At 45.9% G+C, this 23581-nt stretch overlaps 1 protein-coding gene across 4 annotated transcripts; it reads right to left on the minus strand.

Annotated features, from left to right (window-relative positions):
* Nucleotides 1-3875: 3875 nt before the first annotated feature.
* Nucleotides 3876-22606, minus strand: MTHFSD (methenyltetrahydrofolate synthetase domain containing). Of its 4 annotated transcripts, XM_060276055.1 has the most exons (9): nucleotides 22507-22606; nucleotides 20758-20861; nucleotides 19566-19679; nucleotides 19372-19485; nucleotides 17750-17840; nucleotides 15045-15157; nucleotides 14146-14271; nucleotides 9173-9374; nucleotides 3876-4040 (listed from the first exon to the last, which is right to left on the minus strand). In XM_060276055.1, exons 1-9 carry the CDS (start codon nucleotides 22535-22537, stop codon nucleotides 4009-4011), a joined length of 927 nt encoding a protein of 308 aa, XP_060132038.1. In that variant the 5' UTR covers nucleotides 22538-22606; the 3' UTR covers nucleotides 3876-4008. The 4 variants fall into 4 exon arrangements, with proteins under 4 accessions (XP_060132038.1, XP_060132035.1, XP_060132036.1 ...); XM_060276052.1 differs by lacking the exon at nucleotides 3876-4040 and having other exon boundaries at nucleotides 7224-9374; XM_060276053.1 differs by lacking the exons at nucleotides 3876-4040; nucleotides 19566-19679 and adding an exon at nucleotides 19721-19834 and having other exon boundaries at nucleotides 7224-9374.
* Nucleotides 22607-23581: the final 975 nt, after the last annotated feature.

Consider the following 23581-nt stretch of genomic DNA (forward strand, 5'->3'; position numbering starts at 1 on the left):
TTGCTAATATACACCTATAATGCATTCTGGTATGCTTTGAGGTAGGAAATGTACCCCCAAAAGTGCAAAAGCCAAGTGCAAACTGTTCCACTTTAAAATGCAAGCTGAACAAAATCCTCAAGCATCCATACCTTAAACTGGAGTGTTCTCGCCTTGTACTTACATAGTGGAGACTGATTTTTAAAAAAAACCTTTCAGAATTTTCTGTAAGATTAACAGTGCTAACCCCTTGCCAGCCTACTCAGAAATAAGCCCCATTGAGTCTAGCAGGTCTCATCACCAGGTATGTGGGTACAAGATTTAAGTCCTCTAATCTTCCAATTTCACCCATTGTGTTTGCTCCTTCTCTGACCCTAAACCTTACTTCACAGATTGTTATATCCTGGAGTATTATTATGATTAATAATAATTATTGATATACTGGAGATACGTCCCCAAAGTTGCAATTTGAAAATACCTGCAGATGATTTTTAAAAATGGTGCAATTAAAAAAAACAAAAAGCCACCAGCTGTCAATGGCCTACAAAAACAAGAAGAAAGCTTTATTTTCATAGTTGTTCTAAACTGTTTTTAATATTGTGTTTTAATGCTGTTACCTGTCCAAGGACCTTAGGATGAAGGGCAGGTTATAATGATTAATTACTACTATTACTACATCTTTTTTCTATCCAAGGCCCACCCTATTGCTGTGAATGTAATTTGTTTTAACTGTTTTTAATGTTGTTATAACCCACCCTGGGACCTGCTGGTGGTGGGTAATAAATTCAGTGTTGATGCTGATAATAATAATAATAATAATAATAATAATAATAATAATAATAATAATATTAATAATAATATTTCAGCAGTAGAATCTCTGGATCCAGTGGTCAACACTTCCCCCATCTTCTCTCTCCCCCCCCATTTGTTTCAATGGGGTCTTTACTGGGAAACTTCTCAATGGATTCTGGCTATCATTTTGCCTTTCAATTTCACCTCTCTCTGAGCTGAAATTAACTAGCATGAAATCCTAGTTAAAGACTCCCTCTCCCTTCCCCCTGCACACACTTCCCTCTTCTCCTCCTCTCTGGACCCACCACAGTTCCCAGCCTCTCTGGAGATCTACCTTTCACGAAGCTGTTTCTTCTCAGACCTGATTATTCTGAGCCCAAGGGGGATTTCTCTCAGCTCAGCTTACAACGAAATTATCAATAACTTCAGCAGAGGCAATTAATGGCACAAATGCCTCGCTGTGTGGATCAAGCTTGGCATGTAGCTGGCCATTTCTGCAGGTTGAGATTGTGTGTGGATTTTTCTTTTTCTTTTTTAGTAAAGCAACATTCATCAAGCGGAAAGAGAAGGAAAGAAAAATACCCCATCTCAAGCCCTAACTGAAATAGTAATAGCAAGAAGTCCGGGGGGGAGGAGGGTGGGTAGGAGGAAATGTCAATGCATACTGGAGACATTTTTCAAGAAGCAATATGTTTGTTCACCTTCCCCCTCTTCCTAAATAATACCTCCCAACCAGATTCCAGAGAAACTTGACATTGAAGCAACCAGAGGTGTACATGTTTGCAGAGCAGTGGAGTTGAAACCCCCCAATGAAAACTGCAGGTTTATTCTCCTGATTATCATCTAGATCTGTTGGTCCCAGAAACTTGCTTCCTCCCTGAAAGAACACTCTGCTCCAAAGGCCAGTTAACTGGGAGGGGAAAGTGAAGTGAGCCACTAGCTTCCCAGGATGAACATCAAGGCAAGGGCCAGGCCAGCTTGCTGCCTTCCATTGGCCAGAGAAAGAGCAGGTGCTCCAGCGCATGCTTTCTTCTCCCCTCCCCATCCCTTTTTCCTTATGCATCCTTGTGAGCTGGCAGGCAGGGACTGTCTTATCTTTTAATGTATGTAGGCCACTTAGAAAAAGGGTCAAGTTTATGCTGAAGAAGCATTTAGGTTTGGCCTTTATTTATGTCAGACAATAAAAGTGTCAAGCCTGATCTCCTGTACAAAGAAGGAGGAAAGATGACACATCTTGAATTGTGGGCATGCCTGCCAAGGGGCTTGGTCTGCAGGCTCCAGGTGAGATTTTGCGTGGTTACAGATGGCTCAGTGTTGAGTGAACCAGCCAAACCAGAAGACGCCTTGGATGCCAGCTATTCCACAGGCCATTGAGCTCAGACTAAACAGGCAGGTCCCCTTTCCACGCAATGCACCTTTTGACAGGGAAGTGAAGATAAGGCCTCAAGGTTTCTAGAGTGGATCAGTGCACATTCACTCCATCAGGTCTCTGCCCCTGCAAAGACAGAACCTTCCCCATGCCTTTTGATCTGGGATTCCATGTGTATCAAACAGACACTGCTACAGGTAGACCCCCAAGTGGGCAACAGCTGGTCCCCAGTAACTGGTTTCCAGTGGTAGACTGCCCCTGAACATGGAACATTTAAAGCTCTAAACAGCCTCAGCCCTGTATACTTGAAGGAGCATCTCCATCCCTGGACACTGAGGTCCAGTTCTGAGGGCCTTTTGGTTGTTCCCTCACTGTGAGAAGTGAAGTTGCAGGGAACCAGGCAGAGGGCCTTCTTGGTAGTGGCGCCCGCCCTGTGAAACGCCCTCCCATCAGATGTCAAATAGATAAACAATTATATGACTTTCTGAATGCAGCCCTGTTTGGGGAAAGCTTTAAATGTTTGATGTTGTGTTGTGTTCTTTTATATTCTGTTGAAAGCTGCCCAGAGTATCTGGGGCAACCCAGTCAGATGGGCAGGGTACAAAAAAATATATCATCATCATCATCATCGGTTCTCAGCTGTTGCTGTTGGTGTTTTATACACCATTGCATTGAATCTAAGGGCACCCATGAAGCTGTCATGAAGACCAATGCTGACAACAAAGGAATGGGCCACCCAGCCAGCCTCCAAAAACTTTGCGGACTCCAATGCAGCCTTGTCCCACAGCTCTATTCTTATCACAGCAAGAATCCACATCTCTGCTGGGAATCATACACCAAGTGTGTCTGGTTATGGTCGGTTTAAGCCACACATGACAGCAGTCGCCCTGTTCTTTTGCAAAGACCAAGGCAGGGGTAACGGGGAGGGGGGGGGAAATATTTTTTTCGCACAAGGATTTGCCAACTGGATTCCCTCCACCCCAAGCTGTCTGACAGTTGTGAACATTTTTACTGGCTTGTGAACGCATTTCTGGGGGCCTGGTAGCTGCCATTACATACCACACCACAAAACACTGGATGTTCTCTAGAGTTCATGAGGGAGCCTCCATTCATTTCCCTGGAGGAGGGCAGCTTTTCATAGACTCCTCCTGCACACTTGGATTTAGTCCCCATCACACCAAAGTGAAGATGGAAGGCATCGTAACACTAAATTCTACTCAGAGGAGATCCAGGTCACACTATATAGCACTTTTTCAGTCCTGGCCCATTCTACCTTCACAGGCATGGCTTCCCCCAGAGAATCATGGGAATTGTGGCTTGTTCTGGGTTCTGGGAACTATAGTGCCCTCAGGGTTAACATCTCTCAGCGCTCTTAACAAACTAGTCTCCAGGATTCTTGAGGAGAAACTGTGATTGTTTAAAGAGGACTTTAAACGGATAGCATGGATTGAATGCAATTTAGTTGTACTGTATATAAACCTCAATGCTTGCAATGGATTTTTGGGCCAATGCATTAAGAGTGTTGGACTAGGAATGGGGAGACCCACAACTCAGTCATGAAGCACATTGGGAGACCTAGGGGCAGTCACTTTCACTCAGCATAACCCACCTCAAAGGGGTGTTATAAGGATAAAACAAAAAACAAAAAATGAAGAGAACACCACATGGAATTCCTTGCAGAAAAATCAGGGGGCAAATGTAATTAATAAAGAATAAAACCCAAACATTTTATTTTATTTATTTATTAGACTTGTGTATCGCCATCATAAGATCAAATGGTGGTTCGCAAGATAAACATTCAAGGTAAAAGGTAGCTTGGGGCAGAGCCTGGATGAGGCCCTGATGTGTTGATTCAGAATACCGCAGCTCTACAAGGTATACACCATTGCCTGCATCAGCCCTTGTTAAAATTCAGAGGGGGGGGGGAAATCAAGGAGAAATGGTTATGTCAGCGGTGAGACACACTAATCAAGAGGTGCAGATATTTAATTTTTACTGAATTCAAAATCTGGCACAATATCAGTACTGTATCACATTTTTGGACTCCCCTTTCTGATGTTTCCTTGGAACATTACTTAGACCATAACTCCCTGTTCCCTTCTCCCCACCCCCCCACCCCATGCCCACATACCAAACCTCTCAATTAGTATGACTTTTTATGATCAGTTTTATTTGGTTACTTAAATAACGTCTAACTTACCTTTCCACCCCAAAGAGTACTGACGGTGGTTACCAGTAAAACAGACCATAAAATATAAAAACCGTAAACATGAAACCAAACAAACTGGGGAATGTAGGAGAAGGAAAGATAGATGCTTAAAAACCATGCGGAGATGCATGGCCTCTGAAAGCTAAAGATTTCAATGGATGTTTGATGCACCAATTGCGCTGCCTGCTGGCCACTCATGGAATTTATGATTGCTAAGAAGTGACTGACTTTGGAAAACTCTATAACTTACCAGATGATCCTATGCAAGTTTATTTGAAAGCGAGCTAACCTGCATAGAGTTCTAGCCATAAAGTGTTTAAAAAAGTTTTTTTTTAAAAAGGAAAAGACCTGCGCACCTTTATGATGCTGACACTTTTGTAAATGCATTTACAAGGACGTTCCTCAAAACAGGGAGATGTTGGTGAATTCTAGCCAGGCAGACATTTGCTCCTAAATCATATTATGACAATTCATTTAGGTTTCTTTAAAAAAAAAAGTATTTCTGGAGTTTTCCCTCCATTTCCTGGCACTTCATATTTTGAGTCCCCTTGCTGTTTGGAATGGAAATTAATCTTGAAATGCCAGAAATAACCCCAAGGTATTGGGATATACTCCTTTCTGCGAAAAGCTCTCCAAATCTAATGGCCAGCAAGCGAAACCACACCTGGAAGAAGCAGGATATAATAATGCTTCCCTGGGGATTTGCAAGGAACCAGGAGTTTATGTACAATAGGAATTGCTGCGCCTGTTTACACGCAGCAGCAAAGAATGACTCCCATATATCAACAACTTGAGTGATTGTTTCCTTTCGGAGATGAAAACTTTGCTTTCTGTAAATGAAACAGTCCAAAGTCATAGAAATCATCTACTCTTAATATAGCAACTGTTAAAATTCTTACCAAAACAAGAGGAAGGTATTTTTCTTTTCTCTTTTGCAAGACTGTGGCAATCCAGTTATTGGAGAGCTCTCATCTGGCCCAGTCAACATAGGCAATGGTCAAAATTGCACCCACCCTCTGGGATACCTTTCTACATGCTGTTTATAAGGCAGGGACAGTGGAAAGCTTTAAGCTAACTATGATAACTAACTGGTACAAATTGGTGTGGGAAACAGCTCTCTTAGAAAGACTGACAAATAGATTAAGGACATGGTGGGAACAAAATAAGAAAGACAATTTTACTTCTGTCTGATTTGATTTCATAATGTATGCTATGCCAGTGTCCCAGAAAATGAACAACCCCCCTCCTCCTGCCACCTGGTTAACTTAGCTGCAATCTCTATTTAATAATATCTCTACTCCTCTCACGTATTATAGCCTTCTTACCTGCAAGGCAGTAAGAAACACAGTTGTCAACGCTGATACCATTTCACAATAGGGAAAAACCACTACCACACCTTTCTGGGAAAACTCAGATACTGGAAAGGCTACTATATCATAGCTACACGGATGTTTTTATTTTATGTTTTGTATTCTACCAAAACTTTGTATCTCAATGGCCTAAGTCAATATTTTGGATAATGCATTATCCACATGCACTCCTATACAGTGGTTCCTTGGGTTACAAACACCTTGGCTTACAAACACCGGGTTACAGACTCCACTAACCCGGAAGTAGTACCTCGGGTTAAGAACTTTACCTCAGGATGAGAACAGAAATCGTGCCGTGGCGGCACAGCGGCAGCAGGAGGCCCCATTAGCTAAAGTGGTACCTCATGTTAAGAACGGTTTCAGGTTAAGAGTGGAAATCCAGAACGAATTAAGTTCTTAACCACAGGTACCACTGTATGCAAGTTATTTCACCATTTTGTTTATTCTATTTATAGGGAAATAAAATTAAAAAGAAAGCAAAAACCCACGCCTGCTCTCCACCAGGGACTCCAATTTTACTCAACCCACAGGCTATTAATTGGTCTAATCATTTGCTTAAACAATGTTGCAATTTTATTTTCCATTTTCTATTTTTCTGGCTGATTAGCCATATTCCCCCCCCCAAGAGGTTTCCATAGATTAAAAAAAAAATAACCCAGTGTACAGAACAGGAAAGGGACCATTCCTTTGGACCACCTGACTTGAAAATCACAATGTTTTTTGGAAACCATGGTCCCAACCCAAAGAATTACTTAAAAGTGGGTGGAGGTGGCATGTGTTTACCACGCTCAAGAGAAATGTTGGTTCCCATCTTTGAACATCTCCCACTGCATTAGAAATTGCATTTGAAATGTTGCAGAATTTCCAGAGGAGCTTGCAATGTGATATCTGCAGGGTGGCATGGAAAGATGGTGCTACTATTTAAGAAGAACGGGTTAGAAGCCCCCTTTTGATGCATGGAGCTCACACAGGACAGTTCTTTGGATTATTCCAGGGAGTGGGGATGGGCGGCTCTTCAGAGATTGTTCAACTATAACTCCCACCATCCCTGCCCATCCAGGTTGGGGCAGATGGGAATTGGAGACCCAGCAACATCTGGAGGGTCACATGTTCCCCATCCTAGGAGTAGGTGGCTGACTCTGAATACAACTTAGTTTAATTACAACTTAAGAGTTAGCTGCACCCGTTATTCTGAATGGGTCTCCTCTGTATAGGATGTTAACCCCGGATGCAAGCCATAAGCTCCAGTAGTATAATATGGCGAACAGCAATGGCTCAGAGACACAGCAACTGCTTTACACTCAGAAGGACCCAGATTTGAGTCTAGGCACCTCTAAGCAGGACTGGAAAAGGACCTTCCCGAAATCCCGGAGAGCTGCTGCCAGTCAGCATTGATAACATTGAGGTAGATGGACCAATGGTCTGACTCTACAGACCATTCCTAGTGCTCAAGCTCTTGGGGGGGGGGGAGAGACCTAGTCCTAGTGCTCAAGCTCTTGGGGGGGGGAGGGAAGAGAAGAGGCATTTTCCCATTGTGTTGGTTTCTTTAAAACTGTTGCAGGGCATCAATGTAATTGCTTTTAGCTTTTGTTTTCCTAAGGCAAAAAAGGGGGGGTTGCAAAAAAGAGAAGGCAGAACAGGCTGTGGGATTTTGCCCAGAAAGCAACTCTGCAACCTTGAAAAGGTTTTCTTTAATGCTTTCTGAAAGGTCTGCCTCTCCTGGGGCATCATAATGGGCTTAAAATATACTTAAGAGTATATCCTGAAGCTATGAAAAATATTTCCAACTCTTGTATTTTCTTTTTCAAAGAAAGAGAACATCGCAATGCTTATTTTGACTTTTTGCCTGAGATTGGCTGCAAAAGAGCTTCTGTTTAGAAAAAAAAAGGTTCAACCACAATCCCACCAGTTTTTCAGGAAACAAAGAAACATACAATTAGAGAGGGAGGGGAAATCCAAGAGATTAGTTTTATTCTGTAAAAGGCATTTGTGCACATGCCTTCTAAATGTACTCTTCACATCGACTCTTCCCCCACAGAGCAGCCTTTCTGAACCTGGTGCCCTCCAGAGGTTGTTTGACTATGTTTCCCATCAGCCCCAACTAGCATGGCTAATGGTCATGGATGATGGGACTCGTAGTCCAGCAACACAAGGTCCCCGCCCTATCCCTCATTTCGAAAGCAGCATTCTCTGCTGCCTGGAAGAGACAGAAGAATGCCTCTTTCATAAGGGAATGGGGAACCTGCGGCCCTCCAAATATTGTGGGACTCTCACTTCCATCAGCCCCAGCCAGCATGGCCTAATAATCAGGGATGGTGGGAGCTGTAATGCAGTAGCAAGCCACCCCTAGTTGTACTCAAATATCAAGTATTATAATTCATATCTGAATGCAGTGAAATAGTAAATGGGTATAAAGGGAGCAGCAGCAGAGAGCTGGGCAGGTGCGCATAATTTTGATTCATCAAGCAATACCATGGCCAAATAGGTTTTGCACAAAGTGGTCTAAATGGTTTCTCCATAGAATGTATGTTTACATGGTTTAAACTGATTTATACCAGCAGAAGTACAAGGTGTCAAGAGCAGTGATATGCTAGAAGGGACTTTTCCATCTCTGACTGTGGGGATGAGGCGTATCACATCTTTGCATGCTCCACCATCTTTAAAAACCGAAAGAAAACACCTCCCTGCCAGCATAAAGCTAGCAAACAGGGAATGGGCTGGGTTAGAACTATTCTTGACGTGCTAGTTCTCTACTTAAGGGAACATGCAGAGATGGCAGACTCATTGGTTTTGCCATGTAGACCAAGCCCTGACGTTGCCCCCTGCTGAGGATTCTGGGTAATGTACCTTTGAGTAGCTTGGGGGGGATCCATGGCCCTCCAGATGTTGCTAGACTACAGCTCCTATCATCCTTGAGTACTGGCTATGCTAACTAGGACTGATGGGAGTTGGAGTCCAACATCTGGAGTAGCTAAAAAAAAATCTGTTCTAAATCCTCAGCATTCATTAAAATACCAGTTATTTGTGTGAAGACTCAGGGTTCCTCGTCCAAAGAAGTAGCCTCCAAGATCGATAAGATCACCCAACCCTGAAAACCCTTCAAGCACGCTGTACTCCATTGTTGTACCCAGATCTGCACCTGACTGTCCATTCAGCTTCACCTGGGCCTGCTTCCTGTTTTGCTCAGCTGGTTCCTGGCTAGTTCTACTCTCAGTGGACTACCGTGGAGGCTTAAGCCTTGTAGAGCCACAACAGCAGCATCAGCTGTGGCTTTATCATCGTAATTGAGAAACGCCCGGTGTTGTGCTCCTTGCCATATCAGTCTTGCAGGAGTTGCTTGGCACTGTCTCAGGGCAACCTTTAACTCGCCCACTCTGGTCCCTTGAGGGATGCTGCCCACATACACAGAGACAGGTGTGTCGGGGAGGGGAGAGCTGTCTGGTGATGCCCCACCTTCTGGACTTGCTTGGGACAGGCTGGCCTGATCCTGGAAACTGCTACTTTCAGGTCTGCTCTTCTTGGCAACCCTCACCGGCTTGCCAGCAGCTGGAACATCTCGCTGTTCATCCTTGAGGGCAACATCCTTGCCTTCTTGTTTCTCTCTGTGGCGAAGGTTCTTGAGGACCGGGATCTTCCCCAGCATTTCGTGACTGATCTAAAGCATGGAGAAGAGTTAGTTCCCCCGCTCCTTAAATCGAACCCAAACTTCAAAACACAAGACCAGGCAATCACACAGTTCTGCCAGTAGCATCGGATGATGTAAGAGATACACAAAGCACACCTAGCATCTGTGAAGAGAAATACTACACATTTCACCAATATTGGCTATTTCTATTACAGCACATTGTCTTTGACAGACTTGCCAGGCATGATCAAGTGCTGCGCTGGATCCTTCCTCCAGAACTTTCCCCATTGGCTCCCTCATCCTAGGTGGATAGAGCTATGATGGGGGGCAGGAGGAGAGCACTGTTCATGTTAATAACAGTCACCCCCTGTTCTTCCTTTGGTACACTCAGAGACCTTTCATTCTGGCTCTGATCTAGTCTGGACACTAGCACTTACAACTCCATTACTTACAAAAAATTATACTTCATCCTTCACCTCTTCATCCTTCACCTTAGTTATGATTTAGATTTAAGAACCCATATTCCCCCCTCCTCTTTTGCTTGAGAAACTGATTAAAATAGCAAGAGGTAAATGTTTAAATTGTAAACAAAACAAAATCACCATTCATTTATTTATACCTGGCCTTTTCTCCAAAGAAACTCAAGATGGTGGATACACAACACCCTTAAAAAAATCCTCACAACAACCCTATGAGGTAGGTTTAGGTTAAGAAGCAGCAACTGCCCCAAGGTCGCCCAGTGAACTTCATGGCTGAGTGGGAACTTGAACCCAGGGCATTTCACTTCTAGCCCGACGACACTCCACCTTCCCAAACCTGTGGCCCTCCAGACGTTGTTGAATTACAGCTCCCATCATCCCCTCACTGTTGGATCTGCTGCCTGGGAGCTGATGAGTGGTTTGAGTCCAGCAACTTTGGGGGAGTACCATGTTGCCTTCCCTTGCTCTAACCACTATACAACACTGGCTTTTGACTAATAAAAGCAGCGCTCCCAGGCAAATTATTAGTGGCATGAAGAAAAGGAGCTTTCAGCCAATTGCTGGACAATGTCAGTGCTTGAACAGCATCTCTGCCGATTCCAGAGAAAGCATTTTCAGCTGTGCAAACTGCCCTTTGGAGAGTATTTGGTGATGTCATACGCAAAGCACACCAAACTGGCTTGGAACAGTGTTTTTTATTTGCTCTGTTTCTCCTGGAGCCCCGATTTAGAACCTCCTGTTGGTTTTTGTCAAATTTCCTTGCGGAATGCACAAACACTCTGCTAAATGGTCCAAAGAGAGTTGTCCCCCCTCCAGACCCACTTTCACATCACTGATCACTCCTGGACCCAATGCAAATAAATGCCTCTTGAGTCAAATCCAATTCCTCTCTCTATGTATTTGGAGTCTTTATTTAGCTAAGTCATAACAGCAAAAGAGGAGGGTGGGATCCTTATTCAGGACATGGGAATAATTTGCCTCTCTGCTCTCTCTTGAAGACAACTCCTAACTTCAGGCGGGGGGTTGGGTGGGGGGTGTCCTCTGCCTGCCACTCTGTTAGGTCCAAGCAGCCATTCCCAGGATTAGCAGAAGCAATTATGAAAAACCAAGCAAAATATATACAAAAAGAGCAGAATAATTCTAATTTTCATAAGAAGAGTCTGTTGGATCAAGCCAATAGCCCATCTAGTCCAGCATCCTGTTCTCACAGCGGCCAACCAGATGCCGGTCGGGAACCTGCAATCAGGACCCAAGCCCAAGAGCCCTCTCCCCTTCTGTGGTTTCCAGCATCTGGTATTCGGAAGCATTACTGCTTCTGACTGTGGAAGCAGAGTATTGACATCATGGCTAGTAGCCACCACTAGCCTGATCCTCCATGAATTTGTCCAGTCCTCTTTTAAAGCCAGCCCGGTTGGGGCCCACCCCTGCTTCCTGCGGGAACAAGTTCCAAAGTTTAGCTCTACGCTGCAATAAGAAGTCCTTTTATCTGTCCTGAATCTTCCAGCGACCGGCTTCATTTGATGTCCACGGAGTTCTAGTGTTAGGAGTTCTCCCTGTTGCTTTGGTGGCTCCCATATCTACGGTAGTGTCAGGATGCAACCTCCATAAATAACTTCTTCAGCCATCTCTGGCTCCCCCCCCCCAAACTTCTAATCGCAAGCAAGATCTGCCTAGCTCTGGCAAAGGCCGCCCTCCCTCCCACCACCACCCAGGAACCCTTTCATCTCTCGTGCTGCTTTTCACACTCCCGCAGACAGGATTGGTCTGCAGGGAAGACTGTATATCAAAAACTCTGTTATCTAGGAGGGAGAGAGAGAGAGGGAGAGATTAAAGCCTGTGATCTACCTTGGGACAAAGGTTGTGCTTCCTTTCGTCCTGCCATCTGTTTGCAAAGGCAGATTTGGGTTGTAATCTTCCTCTTTAGCTCAGCAACAGCTGCATTTCTGGCCAACTAAATTTGGAGTTGTGGGGGGGAGGACCACCGCAACAGCCCCAATGGGAGAGCAAAGAAATAAGGAGAACGAACAGATATTCCCCACCCACCCACCCCACAAAAATCCCCACCGCAAACAAAAGGAGAAATACAGGTGTATAAAGTTTTACATCTTGTGGAGAATGGGGCTAAGAGAGACGTTTTCTTAGAAGGGGAGGCTGCTCCTGCGCTTTGATTGGAAGATTTGGCCAGAAATGCAGCCAAATCTTCCCTTGGAAGATTTAAGGGAAATAAAATCAAATACTTCTTCATGTAGTGCATAGTTAAACTATGGAACTCGCTCCCATAGGAAGCAGCGATGGCCACCAATTTGGATGGTTTTCAAAGTTTGGACAACTTTGTGCAGCAGAAGACTATAAACGGCCGCTAGTCATGATGGCTATGTTTTGTGTCCACTGTCAGAGGCCCTGTACCACTGAATACGAGGTCCTGGGGTACAAAACTGGGGAAAGAGCTCTTGTGCTTGAACCCTGCTTGTGGGTTTCTCACAGACATTTGGCCGACTTCTGTGAGAACAGGATGCTGGCTAGATGGATTTGGTCTGATTGCTTTCTGATGGGTTACTGTTATGTACTGAGCTGAATCCTAGAACAATAGGATTCAGAATCAGCAATCTGATTGGTCCGCAGGAGCTACCCAATCCAACTCCAGGTGGAAGTGAATCCGCAACCTGATTGGCCTGCAGGAGCAGCCAATCAGGCGGCTGGTAGAAGTGAATCTGCAACCTGATTGGCCTGTAGGAGCAGCCAATCAGGCTGCAGGCAGAAGTCAATCCACAACCTGATTGGCCCACAGGTGTAGCCCTGAAGTAGCCAATCACGCAAGGCCCATTGTGTAAATAATGTATATAAGCAGATGGTTTTGGGAAAAAGGCCATTTCTTCTTCTCTTCTTCTCCTTGATGACTATGAGCTGAATAAAGAGCATGAAATTCACTCTCGACTCCGAGTATATTTCAGTTACTTTTGCTGCAACCATTTTTGGTTCTGCAACAAACCACTCGCAGGGCTATGCAGCGGTAAAGGCAGGCTGAAATACTTTTAAACAAACAAGGAAATAAAAAGAAATCTGCAGGCTCCACTCCCTATCCCTCAGTGCTTTTGTTATGTAGCAATGAACGCAACATTAGAGGCTGGTTCATTAGGGTGAATGGGGCTCTGACCCACCAGCTTCAAGCCTGCCTCCTTACTTACAACCAATCAGGGGGCAGTGGTGCCTGTCATTGGCTCCACCTACTTCTGGTTTTCCTGCCTTCTGCCCCACCAGATCCAATGGGCACCACAGCAGTACACCTGAGCCAATCAGCCTGAAGATTCAAATTGAGGCGTTTCTTGTCCCCACCCCACTCTGCCTCCAATATTCCTGAGCTGCTCTCTATTCCTAGACATCCTGGCAGTATTTAACAATGAAAACAAACAGATTCGGACAAGAATGTACAATGTTTAAAGAACTTTGGAATGGCAAGCAGGGTAGGGGTGGGACGGAGCATTAGCGGCAATGCTTTTTCAATTATGAGATGGTATGATAATGATTCTTCCTAAACTTCAAATTATAAACAGCAAGTATAAATAAACAGCAATAACTTAAAATTTTAACAAAATTACTCAGGCAACTCCCCCACCTACATCAACGTATTTATAATTATTATATTTATATCAGGATAATAATTATTATTCTCATGCAATTTTATTTATTGTTTATTCGTATGATTGTATGAATCGATAAACTGTTCACTGTCACTGGTTGAATTATTTGTCGTTCGGTTATTGGTCTTCTAATATCGTGCTTCCTCCTCCTATTTATTTTTCTTAAATTTTGTATGAATGCAAACATCAAACCAATTTAAAAATCCACACAATGATGTACTTTATAAAACAACAACAACAGACCCACACATCTGTCCACATACTAGCTTTGTTCCCGGTGGGTGGTAAAAATAACGCCTCCCCTTAAATATGGAAACTCACGCTCCCCCCCCCGCCCACCCCCACGCATAGGGCTATCTTTGCTTCCTCTAATCCAACCTTCTGCTACCAAATTGAATTAAATATAATAGACTGTATCCAGTGTTTTTTCCTTTTCAGAGTAGAACCACTGAAATCAGAAGACATGACTAATTTAGGCCCATTCATTTGAATGGGTCTAATCTGCATAGGATTAACATTGCATCTAGCCCTCTAGCCCTATGCCTCAGACTGTGATGCTAATACTTCCGTTGTTGTCACCAACAACCTATTCATTTATAGCACATCTAATGCAAATTCTGCAAGACACTTGAAATGCCTCTCTACCACCCCAGCGAACTGCTGATTGCAGAACAGGCCACCTACCTTGTGCCAGAGGATCCCTTGTGGCTTGGGGTGTCTGCACCCTGTCTTGATTATTCTCGTTGGGGTAAGGATGTAATCCACAGTAAGGTCATGGTCGCCCAGCAGATCTTCTGGTATGTCAACCACCTATATTAAGGAGGAGGAAAAATATCATCAGTTCATAGGTGGCTTTCAAATGCAGAGCCCTTTAGCACCATAAGAAGGCAAGGAGAGCCTGCTGGATCAGGCCAATGGCCCATCTAGTTCAGCATCCTGTTCTCACAGTGGCCAACCAGATGCCTGCAGGAAAACTCTCAAACAGGACGAGCACAAGAGCGCTTTCCCCTCCTGCCATTTTCCAGCAACTGGTATTCAGAAGCCTCTGTCTGTGGAGGCAAAGCATACTCATCACAGCTCTAGCAATCATTAATCGCTTATCCACCATGAATTGGTCTAATCCTCTTTTAAAGCCATTCTAGTCGGTGATCATCGCCTCCTGCAGGAGTGAGTTCCATCCAGAGAATAGAAGGAATACTGCAGTCAGAGCAAATAGCTCAGCTGAAATTTAAAGCCATTGCCTGCCTCATCACAGAGGCTCATGAGCTCCTCTAGCTTTAGCTTCCATAGCTTCTAGCTTTAGCTTCCATAGCTTCTTGCGTCCAAATATATTTTCCTTTCCAAAGAGATTATTGAATTTGGGAAATCAGCAGGCTTCTGGGGAGTGCAGTATTTGGTCCTTCGCTTGCCTCGTTGCCCCTGACCATGATCTGAAGGGGCAGAGTTTAATTCTGCAAAGTGCTTACTTTGCATATCACACAGAAATCACCAAATTTGTTTCCTAGCTCAGATCTTGCCCAGTGCCCAGGAAGCCTCACCCTGCCAGGTAGCGAGTCACCCCAGTTCCAAGCAACTGTTGTTACCTGGCAGTCATGAACGGCTGTGACAACTACTGTGTCCTCTCTTACAGCTCCCATGGAGACCATCATTGCATACTCCAAGTCTGCAAAGCCTTCCCCTTTCCCGATTCGGCAGCCTGCAGTGAGAAAGTGAGAGACCACAAGAAAAAACAACCACAGGGATACAAATGCTTATATACCTGTATATAAGCAGGAATTGCCTGCTGGATTAGGCCAAGGGCCCATCCAGGCCAGTACTCTGTTTTCACAAAGACTTAACCAGATGCCTCTATTGGGAAGCATACAAGAAGGATCTGAGAACTCTCCCGTCCTGTGGTTTCCAGCAACTGGTGTTCAGAAGCATTACTGGCTATGCCCAAGGAGGCAGAACATAGCCATTGTGGCTAGTAGCTATTGGTAGCCTTCTCCTCTGAGAATTTATCCAATCCTCTTTTAAATCTGTCCAAGTTGGTGGCCATCACTCCCTCCTGTGGCAGTGAGTTCCATAGTTACCGGACTAACTAAATCTGTTAGGTTGCCTCTTCATAGGAGCTTCTGTTTATTATTTCATTCACCGTTCAGCTAAATCTACAAGGATTCTTCTGAAGAAAAGCCAACACACTTGCTTTGTTTCTAGATGATGCCGCCAGTGTTAGAAGAGGGATTCTGTGGCAGACCTTGGGCTCCCAAATTTCAGCGGTGCCCCATGCGATGCTAAAATCCAGCACTGCCCGACTCTTGTGAACTGTTCTACAACATTGTTGTGGCACCCCCTGCAGCACAAAACCCAGTGCAGACACCTCTAAAACCATCTCTGCAGGATTTAGCTTTGCTGGAGTCAGAGAGATAAGTACCTTTTCTAAGAGAAAGTCTGCCACCTACAGTCCTGGAAAATTATTACATGCTCTCTCTCTCTCTCTCTCTCTCTCTCTCTCTCTCTCTCTCTCTCTCTCTCTCTCTCTCGTCATAAACTTAGCTGTACAAATGTGGTTCATGCAGTGGTAACTGGTGCCACCAGGATTGGTAGGGCATAAGGCAAGGAGAGCAATAGTAGGTGGAGCCAGGACAATGATAGGCAGGCCCACAGCCAATGAGAGGTGGACTCAACTAATTCCAGTTTTATCCCCATCCTCCTCTCTTCTGAGGGCAACACTGAGACTGAGGAGGAGGAAGCCACCCCCTGGACTGGGGGCCGACTGAGGGGAGACTGAGGTTGGTTGGGCAGTATCCCATTTGCTCTTCACTACACCTTATCTAACAAAAACAGCATGACTTACCGTCAGGAGGAAGGTCTCAGCAGGCTAGAGATAACCCCAAGGTTTGGAAAAGTGCAATGAAATAGCTAGTGTGTTTTGGGGGAGACCCTGAGAGGGCAAAAATCCTCCGTAGGAGCCCAATGAGAACTGAGCATATTCAGTGGGCATGGACTACTGCAGGGGGAATGGAAAATTGGGAGTAAGAGTGGGGGAATTGGAATAGAATAGCCTGAACAGAACTACTGCACAGTGGGGGCCCAACCTGGAAAACTAATTGCCCTTTTTATTTATAACGAGGTCTGTATAGTTCAACTAACTCTCACAGGAGCCAGCTTGGATGGCTTTAAAAGAGGATTGAACAAATACATGCAGGATACGTGATCAATGGCTGCTAGCCATGATGGTTACGCTCTGCCCTCCATAGTGAGAGGCGGCAAATTCAGAATTAAAACTTTGACGTTACACAAAAGTAGCCTTACATCTAGCCAAGATACTGATGCTCCACTGGCTCCCAGATATGACCACCTCATATCTTACTCCTCCTTTTGTGGTTGGTAGACATTCCTTGTTGCAAACCACGACTCAAAGATAGTGCAGGCTGGTATTGTTAGGGTGAATGGGGCACTGTTCTAACAACCTCGGCCTGCCCTCAGCCAGTCCCTACTTGCCTGCCCTCAGCCAGTCCCTACTTGCCTGCCTTCTTACAATCTTTCTGGGGGTGCTGCAGCCTGTCAGCTTCCCCGTTTGTTAAGCCTCAGTATTGCCCTTGTAGAACCCAGCAGGCAGGAGGAGGATGGGACAAAACTAGAATTAGTGGGCTCTTCCTGCTATTGGCTCTGGCGCCACCTACTGTCAACCTCCCTGCCTTCAGCCCTACAGCTCCCCAAAGGCACCAGTCACAACTGCTCAAAGACCGTGATCTTACACCGTGGTCTTTTCAGAGCAGTGACCCACCTTTGCTTGCAGAAGACCCCAGATGTTTAATCCCCGGCATCACCAGGAAGGTCTGGGAATGTCCTCTGTCTGTAACCCTGCAGAGCTGCTGCCAGTCAGTGTAGACAAGACTGAGTTAGATGGACCAATGGGCCTGTCCTGATATAAAGCTGCTTCCTATGTTGCTATCCAGCTTGGGGGTATGCTGCCTTGGTATATGGGGGCTCTGATCTCAAGTATAATGACTAATATGAACATAAGGAGAACCTTGCTGGATCGTATCAATGGTGTGGCCCACCTTGTCCATCTTCCCAACTGGACACTTCCAGGAAGCTCATGAGCAGGGCAGGAAGGCAGCAGCCCTCCCTCACTATCTTCCCACCCACCAACTGATACTTCAGTGGAGCGTATACTGCCACTAAACATGGAGGTTCTATTCCATTTAGATAATCTGTCCATAACTAGGCTTAGCTATCTGGAATTTGTTTCAGCAGCTCCCCTCTGGCTGAAGTTCCAGCCACATGGTTTTCTGCCAAGTACCTTTCTCAGAAACAGCCACAGATCCTACCACAACCAGGTCCACGTGGACCTTTGCGTCTAGTCCGACAGGTACGCTGTAATCCCGGACACCCTGAAAAAGAAAAGAAAGAGAGGAGGAAGAGAAGAGTGGTTGCTCACTGTCAGCCTGAATTGCTCTCCTCTCCCTTCCCCTTGCAAACCTCCCCCCCCCCCCCCCCCCGGCAAACAACAGTCTATTGAGAGAGAACAGAAGCCTCCTCTATCCAGCACAGCCGGTCTTGCTCTCTTCTTGGAAGCCAGCCAAGTTGTTCTTTGGGGATTCTAAAGCAATTGGGAACGTCAGCTTGGAGGAAATCCCATCCCAAGCCCAATTTCAGAGATGCCAGGTTTTCTGTTCTGCCACTGACCTGAACGTGCTCATTCCTGAACAAATGGGGGGGGGGTCTCCCGCACAAGGCTGCTGAAGGACAACTTAATCAAGCAGTTCAGTTCTGTCACCTGCAGCTTCCCTTGCAATAATGGATTCTGTTCCGCTGGAGTTATGTTGCTATCAGTTTCTGCCACGGCGGATGGTCATCCTGCTTACATTTAAACTTACAGTGGAATTGTTCACATTCGCATTGTATGTTTAAGGCACTGTCCTACCACTTTAGCAGTCACGGGGAACCTTGGCAACTGCCGCTTGTGTTGGTCCTACAGGGTGCTGACCTCACAGAGCTATGGTTCCCACACCCTCAACTAGCTACAGTTCCCAGAATTCTCCAAGATTGTTAAAATGTATGGTGTGAATGTGACCATAATCAGAGATTGCATTTTTGACATTTAATTCCATTTGACAGCACTGCCTATATGAATATACACCAATATGTGTGTGTGTGTATGAATATATTAACTAACTACTAAATAACTAAGTAACGCTTTAGTTATTAATAAAATTATGACTATATTTATATCCCACCTTTTCCTCCAAGGAGCTCAAAGTGGTGTACATGGCTCCGTCCCTCCCTATCTTATCCTTACAACAGCCCTGTGAGGTGGCTGAGAGGCAGTGATTGCCTCAAGGCCACCTAGTGAGCTTCATGGCCTATTGGGGATTTGAATCCTGGTCTCCCAGGTCCTAGTACAGTGTGTTGTAGTGGTTAAACACACTACATGCACCTGAAAATGTGGATTCTAGCCCACGAAAGCTTATGCCATGGGATAAAACTGTGGCTCTTTAAAAGGCATGGCAACAAGATCCTTTGTTTGTTTGTTTTTCTGCAACAGACTTAACATAGGCACTCCTCTGGAAAATACTGTACAGTATATCCCATAATGGCTGCCTGCTTTTGGCATTCCAACACTGGAGGGCGCCAAAACCCCACTTTACGACCTACAAGACAGCAACAAGCCATTCCTTATAGGGGATGCTGCTGATTTGGCCTGGAATGGTTAGAAATGCTTTGCAGTCTGCACATACCAATACAAAAAAAAAAATCAAAAAATCAAGAAAGCAAGGAAACAGAAACATCTAGGAAACTTAATCACTTTTCAACCGTCTTCTAGCTAGTCCCATTGATGCTCAGCAGTCTTTTTGAAGCACAGTAGAAATCAATTAACCAAAAAAACCCCTGTCCTTGCTTCCTCCTCCCTGCCGTTCTTACTTGAGAGGTGGCACATTTTCTTAGCATCTCTTTGGTTGCTCCAGGGGGAGGGATGATCCTGTTGAACAGCCCAGTCCGCAGGCGTGGGGTTGGCACCAAGAGAGCTTTCCTGGCCTGGGAGGAGAGGAGACAGGGGGGGTGTTCACACAAAAATGAGCCTACGAAATTGCCCCTCAGAGAGAAGTTCTGGTTACCTGCAGCGCAGCCAGCCGGATTCCCTCCAGAGGTTTGTCAGGATCCACCTTGACCTCCCTGGCTTTATCAAAGACATCCCATGCTTGGGCGGAGCCGCTCATCTCGAAAGATCCCTGTGCCAGGGAGAAAGTGGGGAAAGCAGCAGCATACTCACTTCTAGAGCTAAAAAGCGGGCATTCTTCTGGGGGGCATCAGGGTTGACTTTAACAGTCCTGGCACTTTGGAACTCCTGCAAATCGGGTAGCCTTGCGGAAGCATGTGGTGCATCCTGTTTTGGTAAGATATCTTTCATAAGATGCGACACACGGAAGAGGCTTAGCCCTTAGGATCATGGGAAGCTGCTTTCTACCAAGTCAGTCCATCTAGATCAGTATTGCCGACAGCAGCCTTTCACAACCTTGGGTCCCCAAATGTTGTCGGACTACAACTCCCATCATCCCTAGCTAGCTGGACCAGTGGTCAGGGATGATGGGGGTTGTAGTACAACACCTGTGGACTCAAGGTTGAAAAAGACTGGTCTACAGTGGCTCTCCAGGGTTTCAGGCAGGGCTCTTTGCCAACCCTGCATGCTGGGGATTGAACCTGAGACTTCCTGCATGCAAAGTAGATGTTCTGGATCACTGAGCTATAGCCCTTAGAAAGGGCGGTCCAACTTATCATACCAAGTGATTACTTTGACCCTGCCTTGTCACAAAGGAGGGGGGGGAGCGAGGCCAAAAGTTGATGGCCCCACAATCCTCACACTGTCTTCCCAAAGCTGAATAAGAAAGGGTCTAGGCTTTGGGAAAGAGATGCATGGCTCTGGCAGGGTCCTGGAGCCTTTCCACCTTCTTCCCAAAGCTGGAAAAAGCACTAAATAGGCTTTGGGAAGGAGGAGGGAGGACTCTAGGACCCTGTCAGAGCCCTCATGCCTCCTTCCCAAAGCCTACTGTCTCACCTGGCTTTGGGAAGGCATCACAAGGGCTGTGGGAGGGGCATCAAATGTTGCAGAGGGTCGCCCAGAAAGGCCTCAAGGGTGGCATTCAGAAGCCAAATGAAATTTGCAGGTGATACCAAATGCTATGTTACTCAAAAAACACACTGTCAGTATTTCGTCAAAACCTGTCCCAACCATTGACAGTCTTCCTCTGTAGGAATAAGCAGGAATGTGTTGTGTGTTTTAATTTTCACCTGGAGGCCATGCTATCATACCTTGAAATTGGGAATCCGGTGATGGACAGGTCTTGGGAAATCAGCCAAGTTATTTGCTTCCATGTAGTCCCAAATTTTATGGCGGATGTCCCACTTGGAAACTCCTTGCAATAAAGAAGATAACATAAGAGTCAGGATGGGATTCACACTGCCATTTTCCACATAAGCCTGGACAAAATCCAATGCCAGACATATTCAGAGCAGATCCTTGAGAAGTCCACTGATTTCAACAGGTCTACTCTAGGTATACCTTATAACCATTTCTATTTAGAAGCAAGTCCTCTTGAATTCACTGGGGCTCACTTCCGAGAAAGTGGGGTTTGGACTGCAGCCTTAATCAAGTATTTATTTATTCTTTATATATTTAATCAATTTTTAAACAGTTTCCAATGCCCCTTCAGAATCTAGATCAGTGGTGGGGAATGGGCTATAGCTCAGTGGGAAGAGCATCTGCTTTGCATGCAGAAGGTCCCAGGTTCAAACTGGGGTTGGGGATGTTCCCTGGAGAGCTGCTGCTAGTCAGTGTAGACAGTACAGAGCTAGATGGACCAATGGTCTGATCCGGTATAAGGCAGTTTGATATGTTCCTATGTAAGGTAAAGGTAAAGGGGCCCCTGACCATCAGGTCCAGTCATGTCCGACTCTAGGGTTGCGGCGCTCATCTCGCTCTATAGGCCGAGGGAGCCGGCGTTTGTCCGCAGACAGCTTCCGGGTCATGTGGCCAGCATGACAAAGCTGCTTCTGGCAAACCAGAGCAGCACACGGAAACGCCGTTTACCTTCCCTCCGGAGCGGTCCCTATTTATCTACTTGCACTTTGATGTGCTTTCGAACTGCTAGGTGGGCAGGAGCTGGGACCGAGCAACGGGAGCTCACCCCGTCGCAGGGATTCGAACCGCCGACCTTCTGATCAGCAAGCCTTAGACTCTGTAGTTTAACCCACAGCGCCACCTGGGTCCCTCTGTAGATTGCACAGAAACCTGCACACAGCTTCCTCCCTTCCCTCAGCACCCTTGTGGATGATTTATTTGCAATTGAAAAGGCACACGAGTGCCCCATCCCCCAGTTTAGCACGAGTAGACCACCTGCACCTAGAGCAGAGGTAAGAGCAAGCCTTCTTCCTGGCTTAGTTTCCCAAGAAGGAGGCAAACAAAGCGGCAGCTAGTTGGCTAGTGAGCCAGGTGTTTACAGAATAAGGCAGCATGTTGGACAGCCGGATATTGGGGTGAGGGGGACTAAATGCATCCCTGAACCTCAGGGCTTAGTTTCCTGGCTCACTTCCCTTCATAGTAGAACTCAGGGCTGGCCCAAGACATTTGGGCCCCTGAGGCGGATGGCAAACTGGTGCCCCCCCCCCCCGCCAGGGAAGAAGGAGTGAGTGAAGAGCTATTATCAAGAACGGGAGGGGGGCGGGAGAGAAAGAAAGATCGACATTGGGATTTGCCAGCCCTGTGGATCCTGCCCCCTGAAGCAGTTGCCTCCCTTGACCTCATAGGTGGGCCGGCCCTGGCAGAACCAACTACCAGAACTCCAGTCCTGTCCCAGGCGCCCCACTTGCCACATAGGAACAAGGGATCAGAATGCTCCTTAACCGGCATCAGTTGGATTCTGTTTCGGGGCTGCCTCAGCAGCTGATGCCCAAATCGGCCACCTTTTTGGCAGCCAGGGATTGGCATCCTGCGTGCAAAGCATGCGCTCTGCCAGGAAGGTCCTTGGCCCACTTCGTAAAGACCAGCATCCCCTTCATTACCGGGGCTGCCCATTTGCTGCGCGACCTCCATGCCTGCCCCGGAGCTGGACGAGTCAGCCGAGCCAAGTTACAGTGTCGCTCCTCCTCCAGCTGCCGTTCGCTCCACGTGCTGACACGGACTACGGCAGCCCAGAAGGGACAGCACTGAGGGCGGAAGAGGGTACGGTACGACAGTCCGCAGCTCCTCCGCCGGCGACCGCTGCTTGTTTACCTGCGCGCAGTTCCTCAAGTGGGTCGGCAAGCGCAAAGGGTGCGTTGCAGGCTGCAGAGTCTGGACGTTTCATTCACTACAGCCGGGAGAAAATTAAAGAAACGTTAAAAGGTCCAGCGATGGCATCTAAGTAAAGGATGAGAAATTTGCAGTTAAATAGATTTTAGTCGATTAAAAAGTGCATAGAGGTGAAAACAATGCTCCTGAAGCAAAAAACAAAAAACAAAAAAACCCTTTGTTACTTACTAATGTTCTTTCCAACACACTAAATACGGTTACTCCTACAGAATTTTCAATAAACTGGGCACTTTAGGATAATTATTTGTTTACTTTGAATGTATAGCTTGATCCCTTTCACGCACGTTTACTTGGAAATGCATTTGTCAAGGATGAATGATGCTCGCTTCCAGCCTTTAAGGTCCAGGTGTTCCTCTCTATGGTTTCTTTCTTTCTTTCTTTCTTTCTTTCTTTCTTTCTTTCTTTCTTTCTTTCTTTCTTTCTTTCTTTCTTTCTTTCTTTCTAGATTTCTTGTTTTACAAAAGTATGTGCAATGTCGCATTTTTCAAGTTACATTTTCTAGGAACAGAGAGCAAGTGATAGGTGAAAGGAAAGATGCATAGCGCAATCATACATATGCTTACTCAGAAGTAGGTCCAGGGGTGCTAACTTGAATAAAATATTGGGGGGGGGGCGCACACACCATTTGAATGGGAATGCTCATCAATTGGGGGGGGCTGGCCTCCTCAATATTTTTTGGGGGGGCGAAGTGACCTCGGCCCCTAGGAGTTGGTTCCTATGAGTAAGTCCCACACCGCCCAATGGGTGTTACTGTACAGGCAGTTACGTTCTACAATGTGTGCGCTG

Source organism: Zootoca vivipara, chromosome 6 (genome assembly GCF_963506605.1).
Source record: "Zootoca vivipara chromosome 6, rZooViv1.1, whole genome shotgun sequence".
In the NCBI taxonomy this organism is placed as follows: Eukaryota; Metazoa; Chordata; class Lepidosauria; order Squamata; family Lacertidae; genus Zootoca; species Zootoca vivipara.

Bases quoted from the DNA above. Each gene is read 5' to 3' on its own strand.
- MTHFSD (XM_060276052.1), bottom strand. From the start codon at position 22,537: ATGGAGGTCGCGCAGCAAATGGGCAGCCCCG. The intron at 20,862-22,506 runs GTAATGAAGGGG...CTTTATTGCAAG, and splicing joins GCAGCAAATGGGCAGCCCCG to GAGTTTCCAAGTGGGACATC. The intron at 14,272-15,044 runs GTAACAACAGTT...TCCTTAATATAG, and splicing joins CAGCCGTTCATGACTGCCAG to GTGGTTGACATACCAGAAGA.